The sequence below is a fragment of the Malus sylvestris genome, chromosome 16, assembly GCF_916048215.2.
Source record: "Malus sylvestris chromosome 16, drMalSylv7.2, whole genome shotgun sequence".
NCBI lineage: Eukaryota > Viridiplantae > Streptophyta > Magnoliopsida > Rosales > Rosaceae > Malus > Malus sylvestris.
In genome coordinates this window covers 31,862,126-31,873,639 of record NC_062275.1, presented here as the reverse complement: position 1 = coordinate 31,873,639, position 11,514 = coordinate 31,862,126, and the positions used below count along the sequence as shown (strand labels likewise).

At 39.3% G+C, this 11,514-nt stretch overlaps 1 protein-coding gene across 1 annotated transcript; it reads left to right on the top strand.

The window, feature by feature from the left end:
- The first annotated feature begins 562 nt into the window (after positions 1 to 562).
- Positions 563 to 10,809, top strand: LOC126606562 (ADP-ribosylation factor 1). Its single transcript, XM_050273962.1, has 9 exons — positions 563 to 742; positions 830 to 1,045; positions 1,144 to 1,182; positions 1,421 to 1,483; positions 2,478 to 2,496; positions 3,500 to 3,611; positions 4,000 to 4,047; positions 9,351 to 9,481; positions 10,522 to 10,809. Exons 2-9 carry the CDS (start codon positions 943 to 945, stop codon positions 10,553 to 10,555), a joined length of 549 nt encoding a protein of 182 aa, XP_050129919.1. The 5' UTR covers positions 563 to 742; positions 830 to 942; the 3' UTR covers positions 10,556 to 10,809.
- Positions 10,810 to 11,514: the final 705 nt, after the last annotated feature.

The following is an 11,514-nucleotide window of genomic DNA, read 5'->3' as shown; positions in this document are numbered from 1 at the left end:
ATGGACAACGCCAATCAATCTCAGATCCATACGGGTGGCAATGTTAACAATTACATGCAAAACTATTTTGGGGATTTATTATTTGATGACTAGTCTTCACAATACGCTTACTCTACACATAGAGATGATGAAGATAGTGAAAATTTTGAATCTCATAGGAACTCTATGTGGTACTAAGTCACTCATGTATTTTACCATGCAATGTATAAAGTGTAAAATATTATACTAATTCATTATATATAAATGATTATGGTGTATTTAAACTTCTTTCATTAATTATTACATATTTTCTACACTCATAATATTTGCCGCTATATAATCAACTTAAATCAGTTAAATCCATCATGCAATACATTTCCTTCTAATTTTTGGTGATAAACTAATAGATAATTGACTAAATAAATATCGTGTAAAGTTTCAATAAAAATTTCCAAATTTTTCTTACGGTTTTCATGATTTTTATTCAATTTTTATCTATATCAATAATACTCTGATATTTCTATCAAAATTTTCTTGATTTTGAAGATATCATGGATATTTTAAACTTTGGTCTGGACTGCGTTACTTCCAATTCTCCATGTTCCCCAATTTCGATTCCTTCCTCGCACAATCCTCACAAGCAACATTCCCCAGGCAAGCTAACGGCTAATCTCTGCGTTACTTCCAATTCTCCATGTTCCCCAATTTCGATTCCTTCCTCGCACAATCCTCACAAGCAAGCAGGCCCTCTCTCATTCCCCAGGCAAGCTAACGGCTAATCTCTCTCTCTCTCTCTCTCTCTCTCTCTCTTCGCGATCATACTTTTCTCACTCTGTGGTGGTATTTGCAGGGAGGTTCAGGGTTCTGCGTTCAAGATCCGATCTCAGACCCCTAAAAGCACTCAAATCTGTTTGATCTCCGGGTCCATTCATGCGCTGAGGTGAAATTAAATCTCGCACAAATATGGGCATTTTGTTCACTAAAATGTTCTCTTCCCTATTTGGGAACAAGGAAGCTCGGATCCTCGTCCTCGGATTGGACAATGCTGGCAAAACCACCATTCTCTGTGCGATTTCAATCATTCTACTCTTACCCTTTTGCGTTTTTTCGATTTTGTCAAGTGGGTTTATGTCTGATTTCTGACTTGTTTTGGGGTTTTCGCAGATCGTCTCCAGATGGGGGAAGTTGTCTCCACGATTCCAAGTTGGTATTTCTTTTCGTTTCTTCGGGTTCGGTAGTTTATGGGTTGTATTTGATTTTCTTTTTCGGTTGCTCCCAAATTATGAGGAGAAGATGAAAATTTGAAGGTTTGATAGTTCATGTTGATGTAACAAGTCAATGTACTGTATAAATGGTAGCCTAGCGAGTTGTGCAGCTTATCGTGTTCTTCGAATTGGAAATCAGATTATTTTGCTGAATCAGCTCTTTTACTTGGATGCAGCCATTGGATTTAATGTTGAGACAGTGCAGTATAACAACATCAAGTTCCAAGTTTGGGATCTCGGTATGCCCATATATACCTTATTTGTATCTTCAGTTGGCACGATATGAGATATGGTACTTTGATACCATATTGTACGAGAGCAATGCCTTATTTAAGAGTTTACCTTAAGTCAGAAATTAGATGTGCTTTAATTTGATTAATTTTATATAGTCAGCATGAATTTTAGGGGGAAAACTCCTAAGGCGAAAAAGTTGGATACTTATCTTAACAACCTTATTAGGTCTTGTCATCATAACGGTTGTAATTTGAATACCTTGTGGATCAGAGAACCAGATTCATATCCAAATCAGTAGGGTTTAAACGTTTAGTCATGTTCGATTTAGATTGAACTTGTTGAGCTATTTCAAATGACTTATGAGAAGCTGATTTCAGTTTGTTGGAATCAACACACTAGTATGTACACTGTTAAGGAGATGGTTTTGATGTGGTGCACAACTTTATATTCTGCCTTGGTGATTGATACAAGCTTGAGGTTGGTTTGTTCCTTGAATTAACCAACCAGATTGAAAGTCAGCATTGCTTGAACTCAAGTTATTCAATACTGGATTGGATCCTTTGTAACTATATTAAATGGATGCTTTTATTGTGCATGTTTTGAATGTGTTTAACTTTGCTTGTTGATTTTTGTGGCTCAAGTGGAGTTTGTGTTCAAGTACAGAATTATTTTTAATTTATTGTATGTTATTGAATTTTCTTTTAAGGAGGCAGTATACTATGATCATGATCTTTTGGCTTTAAACCTTTGCCTTTCATGACTACTGGTGCATTGTTGTAATTTTTGGGAGCAATGTTGGCGTGTATTTCCTTTTGGATAATGGAAAATAGATCTTAAAGCTCTTACATCATTTTCCACTACTTATATGAGGTTTTAATTTTTCGTATGATGGATAATAACTTTTAAAGCTCAAGTTATGGACTCATGTTAGTTTCTTGATAAAATAAGAGAAGTCACATTTTTGCGTTCTGATAAATTTGTTATTGTTTGCTTATATAGGTGGACAGACAAGTATCAGGTATTGTTTCTTTGACTAAATGGTCTTTTAATATGTTTTGATATTTAGTAAACTTTTCTGTATTTATTCCAATAGAAGTATAAGTTTTAATACTTTGCAATCTGATGTGCCGAATAAATCTTGATTAGTGCCTCTGTTTTAATATTGTTATAGTGAATCTTCATTGAGGATTAGAAGAAAAATATCATAAATGGAATATGTACTTGTGATAGAAAAATTTTACATGAGTAGGATTTATTGTCAGAACCCTATATAAGCTTTGATTGATTGATGTTTCACTATAAATGTAGTTCTGTGTTTCATGATTATCAATTGGTATCCATTTACTGGGTGTTTCAATATCTCTTTGATTGTTCTGTATGCCTGAATTCATTTTGTAAATATATTTGTTTATTTTTCTTGAATTTTTTTAATGGATGCCATTTGTTTCCAAGTAAATTCATGTTGAGATATAATATTTCAAGCCAAGTTAATCTAATATAATCTAAGAGTGCTTTAGTCTCAACCACACACTGTTAGAAACTTTATGCAAAATATGTAATTATTCTTAAACAATAGGGCTTTGGCACTGAATACGAGGGATACATGATGATAGTAGCCTTTTCTTTTTTAGCTTGAAACCAGACTAAGTTTTACGATAAAAAAGAGATGCGTATTTATTAGCATGGCAGCTTTATATAAAAATAACTTGGCTGGGTCTCCTGGATTAGCAGTATGGATAACAGTTGTAAGAGTTTGGTCAAGGTTTGGTTTTCATTTTTTCCTTTTGAACTGCTTACCCATAAAGAAAGTATCCATAGGATGTGACACTTTATGATTAGAAATTTTAATGAAATTCTTCATATGGTGCCCATCTATACTAATATGTGGTACTGAAACTCTGTTTATTGACTTTGGACGTATGCATACTGTTGGGTCATTTGAGTATCTTTTGGTTTGTCACTCCTAGTGATTTCTAAGTTAACAATAAGCTCATTGGACTCTATGTTGTTTCATGCCACAGACCGTATTGGAGATGCTATTTTCCAAATACTCAGGCCATAATCTATGTTGTTGATTCTAGTGACACCGATAGGCTGGTAATCGCTAAGGATGAGTTTCATGCAATACTTGAGGTAACTTCTTGTTGGCATGCATTTGAATATTCAAAGTAAATTTTTGGAATATATAGTATTGGCTTTTTTGGTCATAAATTTTTTAATATTCTACCTTCCATATTGTTGTCAGTGCTTTGTTGCTGTAAATGTAAATATAAGGAAAGAGAAATTGATATAAGAATTTTTGTTACGAGGGGATATAAATAGATCTATTTGTATTTTCTGGGAACCTTAATAATAAAGTGGAAATTCTTTTTAGTACGAGAAACTTCTGTTAATGTCTAACTCTTGGCCTTGGATGTTTGTGATTCCATAATTCTACTCTCTTTTTCTGACTCCCTGGAGTTTGGCTTTTACTCATTGGTTGTGTAGGTTATTTGATAGTGATTTTATTGCTTTTGAGCAGGAGGAAGAGTTGAAAGGTGCAGTTGTTCTCATTTTTGCCAATAAGCAGGTTAGTGGAATTTCCTGTTAAATTTGCATGGTTCGGTGAAAAACTGCTGTTTAATCATTTAAATAATATGCATGTGTATGCACAGTAAGAAAAAGAAAAATGTCATTAGCCGATCCCACTCAGTGACTTGGATTTTCCAAGTCTCCAACCGAGAAGTTTTCCTCACTCGGGAAATTAAGGGAACACTACCCCAACCTACATGCTCCACTCAGAAAGCTTCAACATACAAGCTTTAACAAAAGAAAATTCAAAGAACTTAGCGAAGAAGGCTTTGGTGTATTTAACACAATACGTTGAAATGAAGGAAAGCTTATTTATTGATATCCCCGATAAGCTACAAATATGTACATATACATGAGTCAAAATAAGCATACAAGAGGGAGCCTTCACAAAGGTTGCTTAGGAGAAGTCTCAGCAGTCGGTAGAGCCCCAGAAAGAGAAGGCACCGGAGGGGGATCATTTGGAGCCTCAGTACTGGACAGAACCCTAGAAGGAGGAGGCATCAGAGGTTGATCATTTGGAGCTTCATTACGCGGTACAGCCCCAGAAGACGAAGGCAATAAATGCCTTTGGAACAAACCCACAAATCTCTGATGATCAAGTAAAACCTGACCATCAGTTTCCTTCATCTGGTCAAGCTTCCTCTTCATGTTTGTAGCATAGTCATGTGCGAGCCGGTGCAACTGTTTATTCTCATGCTTGAGCCCTCTAATCTCCTGTTTGAGACTCATCACTTCAGCCGCCAATGATTCAACTTGGCGGGTTCGAGCAAATAGGCGTTGGGCCATATTAGACACAGAACCTGCACACTGAACACTGAGAGCCAGCGAATCCTTAACAGCTAACTCATCAGACCGTTTGGAAAGTAGTCTGTTATCTTTGGGAGTGAGAAGGTTCCTGGCCACCACCGCAGCGGTCATATCATTCTTCATCACGGAATCCCCAACGGTAAGAGGACCAGTAGGGGAGACGAAGGATGGGCGCCATATGTTGTCTGGAGAAGGCGGGGCTGCCTCTTCAACAAGGTTCAAGTCAAAACGACGGTCGGAGGGGCCAGACATTTTCAAAGGTGTTGAAGAGAGAAGAGGTCGGACAAATCAAGATCTTAGAAGTGCAAGAATGAAGCTTCTACTGGTGGAGATTCAAGTGTGCTTTGGAACTTAATGCCAGCCCCTATAAAAATCTGCACTCGACGAAGCTTCAGAAATCGAAGAGGCGCCTGCTCAGAAATCGAAGAGGCGTTTGCTTTCTCAAAAGCTGGGCTGCTTAGAGATCACGAGGGTTGATCTCAGAAATCGAAGAGGCGTTTGCTTTCTCAAAAGTTGGGCTGCTCAAAGACCACGAAGGCCGATCTCAAAAATCGAAGAGGCGCTCGCTTTCTCAAAAGCTGGGCTCCCCAGAGACCACGAGGGCCGATCTCAGAAATCGAAGAGGCACCTACTTTTCCAGCCTTTTCAGCACCTGTCACACGCACACTCAGTTTTGCGGAAATTATGGGCATTCTGTCAAAGACTTTTGGGGAAGTAGAAAACACATGAATCTTACTGTTCAATCACCCACTTCCCACACGCAACAATAGCTCATGGGTACCACAAATAACTTTGCCAAAGTTGAGCACGTGAAGCTTGCAGCTCCCACTACATCGCTCTGACCAAGAAGGGTAAAAGAATAGCAAAGAAACAGCACTAACAAAGTTTAGACCCATAAATTTTGAAGGTCTAGCTACCATATTATTACCCACAAGGGTAAAGGAACAGTACCACTGCTGGATAATTGGAAAGTCCCTGTGTGTCAACCTCTGTGCTTCGTGGCAAGGTAGACTAGCAAACATGCCCAACCTTTACTCACATTCGAGAAAACACTCCCAATAAGATTGCTTGCTCCAAAATCGAAGAGGCACCGTCCTCCGAATCTCGAGAGCCAGACTCCCAACATGACTACTTTCTTAAAAATCGAAGAGAGGGTAAAGGAACAGTACCATTGCTGGATAATTGGAAAGTCCCTGTGTGTCAACCTCTGTGCTTCGTGGCAAGGTAGACTAGCAAACATGCCCAACCTTTACTCACATTCGAGAAAACACTCCCAACAAGATTGCTTGCTCCAAAATCGAAGAGGCACCGCCCTCCGAATCTCGAGAGCCAGACTCCCAACATGATTACTTTCTCAAAAATCGAAGAGACTGCTCCCCGAATCTCGAGAGCCAGACCCCCAGCATGATTGCTTTCTCAAAAATCGATGAGGCATCGTTCTCCGAATCAATCGAAGAGGCGCTCGCTTTCTCAAGAGCTGGGCTGCTCAGAGACCACGAGGGCCGATCTCAGAAATCGAAGAGGCACCTACTTTTCTAGCCTTGTCAGCACCTGTCACACGCACACTCAGCTTTGCAGAAATTATGGGCATTCTGTCGAAGACTTCTGGTGAAGTAGAAAGCACATGAATCTTACTGTTCAATCACCCACTTCCCACACGCAACAATAGCTCATGGGTACCACAAATAACTTTGCCAAAGTTCTCTGCCAAAGTTGAGCACGTGAAGCTTGCAGCTCCCACTACATCGCTCTGACCAAGAAAGGTAAAAGAATAGCAAAGAAACAGCACTAACAAAAGTTTAGACACATAAATTTTGAAGGTCTAGCTACCACATTATTACCCACAACTGTAAAGGAACAGTACCACTGCTGGATAATTGGAAAGTCCCTGTGTGTCAACCTCTGTGCTTCGTGGCAAGGTAGACTAGCAAACATGCCCAACCTTTACTCACATTCGAGAAAACACTCCCAATAAGATTGCTTGCTCCAAAATCGAAGAGGCACCGTCCTCCGAATCTCGAGAGCCAGACTCCCAACATGACTACTTTCTCAAAATCGAAGAGAGGGTAAAGGAACAGTACCATTGCTGGATAATTGGAAAGTCCCTGTGTGTCAACCTTTGTGCTTCGTGGCAAGGTAGACTAGCAAACATGCCCAACCTTTACTCACATTCGAGACAACACTCCCAACAAGATTGCTTGCTCCAAAATCGAAGAGGCACCGCCCTCCGAATCTCGAGAGCCAGACTCCCAACATGATTACTTCCTCAAAAATCGAAAAGACACTGCTCTCCGAATCTCGAGAGTCATACCCCCAGCATGATTGCTTTCTCAAAAATCGAAGATGCATCGTTCTCCGAATCTCGAGAGCCAGATACCACAGACCACTTTTTCAAAGTGCTCTGACAGAGTTAAAACATGTGAAACTGGCAGCTCCCACTACCGTGCTATGACCAAGCAGGGTAAAGGAATAGCATTACTACTTGTTGTTAGGGAGACTCCTATATATGTCGACCTCCATCCCCAACGGACAGGCAGACCTGCAAAAATGCTCAACCTTTCATCATATCTGAGAGGGCACTCCCAACGAAGCCTTTCGAAATATTCAGCTTTCTTTCCCCCCGATAATACCTCTGCAAACAAGCTATACTAGAGCAAGAATATCTCATATCATCAGGGTTAAAAGCAAGAGTATCCCATATCATGCTTTTTCCCTGTCTTTTCTTTTGGCCTTGTTTTTACCTGCAAGACAAGGAGAAAGAGAGCAATCAGTCAGCACTTGGAATCAAGCTTCCAGCCAGGAACTGACTGCCTGGAACCCCTTACCTGATTACTTACCTGGCATTGCTCTCGAGTACTCATCTTCAACATCTTATGTTTCCAGGGAAGATTCCGCATCTGCTTGAGGAACAGATAGGGCAAGTGCGAAGGATACAAGGAAGCATGTGGAGACAAGCGTAACAGCACACGTGCCGATACATTCATTACTCTGTCAAACGCAAAAGTATCCCATATCAGCAGGGTGGAACGTACTCTAGATTTGATGGACTTGTTTTGACCCTCAAATTCTTCAGTCGGCCTTATACTCTGGAGGAAACCAGAAAACCCTCCAGCTCAGTTCAAGAATAAGCCTGTGGAAAGTTACTTCTTCAAAAGCAAAAGTATCTCATATCATCTCTTTTCATTTTTCTTCTCTTTATCCTTCATGCTGCTGCAAGATGGGGAGAAGGTGAACAATCAGTCGGAGCTCTGATTGCTTACCTTGTCTGTCACTTCTTTCAGCAGACCCCCTAGCTCGGCGACTTGGGGGACTCCTACTACATGGTTTGTATCGCGCTTGACCAAGCCTGAAACTACAAGTAAGCTTCAAGTGAAATTGATACATTACCTTGTGCATCTCCACCAGTTAAAGATACCACCCCTGGATGGAGGAAGAGTACTTCCAGAGAAGATGCCACATCTACCTATGAGACAGATAAGGCAAGTCAAGACGACACCACACTCCGATACTTAGAAGTTTCGTGATTACGAGATCATTCTCCCACAATATTTCCTAATGTCATTTGTACTAAATCATTCACTTGTACTCACTAAATGAGAGCTTGAACCTATGTACTTGTGTAAACCCTTCACAATTAATGAGAACTCTTCTATTCCGTGGACGTAGCCAATCTGGGTGAACCACGTACATCTTGTGTTTGCTTTCCTATCTCTATCCATTTATATACTTATCCACACTAATGACCGGAGCAATCTAGCGAAGATCACAAAAAGCGATCGTTTTCGCTACCTAGGATCTATCTTGCAAGAGAACGGAGAATTAGATGGAGATCTCAACCATAGAATACGAGCTGGATGGAAAGAGTGCATCCGGCGTGTTGTGTGACCGTCGTAGGCCACTGAAGCTCAAGGGAAAATTTTATAGGACGGCAATAAGGCTAGCGATGTTGTATGGCACAGAATGTTGGGTGGTGAAGCATCAACACGTACACAAAATGGGTGTAGCGGAGATGAGGATGCTTCGTGGGATGTGTGGGCACACGAGAAAGGATAAGATTGGGAATGAGGATATCCGAGGTAAAGTAGGAGTAGCCGAAATTGTAGGAAATATGAGAGAAAATCGGCTCCGGTGATTTTGAACATGTGCAAAGAAGGCCGACTGACGCTCCGGTTCGAAGATGTGACTACGGGACAGAGGTTCAGGGCCGAAGGGGTAGAGGAAGACCTAGGACAACTTTGGAAGAGACTCTAAGAAAAGACTTAGAGTACTTGGATCTAACGGAGGACATGACACAAAACCGAGCGCAATGGCGTTCTAGGATTCATATAGCCGACCCCACTTAGTGGGAAAAGGCTTTGTTGTTGTTGTTGTTAGAAAACTTTGAAAGGGAAGCAGTTCTTACATTCCAAGTTCAGTTTCATATCTTTATATTGACCTTCAAATATAATTTTTCAATCTTTGTGATTCTTTTTATATTTTCATTTGTGTTATTAGGATCTTCCTGGTGCTCTTGATGATGCTGCAATAACTGAGGCTTTGGAGTTTCACAAGATAAAAAATCGCCAGTGGGCTATTTTTAAAACTTCTGCCATAAAAGGGGAAGGTCTATTTGAGGGCTTAGACTGGTATGCGTTACTAATCATCAAATTTTCTGTAGTTCCAGTTAGTAAAAGAACATTCCGTTTCAATTGTGTAATTTCTAATATAGCTAAAAATGGTGGATATGTTTTCTCTGTAGTTACATCTGTTTTACACATTTATGTATCCTAGGAATTTCCAACGGTTTTAAAACTGGATGAGATTGAGCTAACAATTTAACTGGATAAGATTGAGCTAACAATTTATCTGGGTAAGATTGAGCAAATATTTATTGCCTGTTGCCTTGGCTTCCCTTGTGAAGAGCAAAGGGCAAAAGGTCAGGGAAAACTGTTGAGTTATCTGCTCAACTCACCTCAGTCCATTATTAGAAGCCACGTCCCAAAAAGCATTTGTTGGTACTTTAGTAGTCAACATGGTAGTTATAATGATAATAACCATGAGTATCATGCAGAAATCAAGCTCGTAGAACGAATTCATAATTTCAGAGTTGAATCTTCAACGATGCTAGAGTAAAATTGGCCCTACAACTGCTCAGCTGCTAGAAACAAAAACTGAGTACTAGTAGTTTTCACAATTGTAGTATACATGCATAACATTACTATGTACACTAAGTACCATTGTCCCCATTAACATCGTAGAAATTTCAAGAGTCCAGCAGCAGGTCAATAGGATCCTTTATTCATTAATTCCTTTCTGAAACTATGACTCTAAATCTGCTTCCTGCTTAATATTCATTCTGTTGGAGTTTTGCTATTGGGAATTGTTATTAGCGTTAAAGTCATCATGCACTCCTATGTCCTTTATTTTCTTACACTAGGGAGGAGTGCATGACGACTTTTATAATTGCCAATAACAGTTATTTTTCTTTTTGAACAACAAGCAGTGCTGTTGGGGGCATTTGTTTCATAATATTTCGTTTTTGAGTGTGCGTAAATGTACTTTTAAGACTTTGTACAGTTAGAAGTGATGATGAATTTTCAAGTTCTTATAGTTTTCAATTTTTTTTTGTTTTTAACTTCAACCTTAGTTTCTGAAGTAGAGTGGAACAATATACTTGTTAATGTAGGTTGAGTAACACACTCAAGTCTGGAGGTGGCTAATTCTTTGGGTTTGGGAAATCAAAGCTTACTTCTCTGTAGCCAGGTCAGAATTTGGGAGGAACGACGTTCTGATAGAAAATTTCATTCAGGAGTGCAGTTATGTCAATTGTCCCTTGCCCATTTTTTCTGTTCCCATTTTGGAGTAAACGACTGCTATACATGTAAAAAGTTCCCATCATAGATATGATCATTTGGCTCATATTTTTGTAATTTTCATGTTCTCTGCTTTATATCAGTTATGCTAGATTTTGTTTTGCTTGTGTTTTTCTGTGGTTGGGCTAACGTAAATTTTCTAACCTTTTACGTGGAAGTTGACCAATATTGTCTATCGCCTTCGGTTGGTTTATCTGTCACTTGGTGAGCCATAACTTAGAGAAAAAACTTTCTGCGTTCTCACCAACGTATATTTTGGGGCTGTGGTTCAGAAAGTGAATTACAAGTTTCAGCGGTTGATATTTGACGTTGGAGTATTTTCATGTAGATTTTAATCCCTCCTAGTTCATCTGGTTTATCGACAGTCTTCGGTTTTTGCAAACTCATAAGATGATGCTATGCAAATATATGAACAATATATAACCATCTGCTGCAAACAATCACAATGATTTTAGTGAGGTTCAACGACCTTTGCTTATTCCTCATGTGATCTCTCTTGAAATGAACCATGGAGAATAACAACTCGGTTATAAGAGCTTATTGAAAACCCTTATGCTAAACACCAAAATCTTGCTGTAGATTTCTCTACCCTTGTATTCTCTCCGTTGTTCGCGCAAATAAACAACCCTCAAAAGGAAAATTTTTGATGAACTAAGTTCATTAAGCCACATAATGCATGCATTTAACGATTAAATGGTTGAAGCACGCTTGTATGCATTTTAAAACAAAACTTAAACCATGAAATTTAAAGCTTAGTAGTGGTGGTGAACCAAGACTTAACTCAAATCATAAAGAGAGTTGAGAAA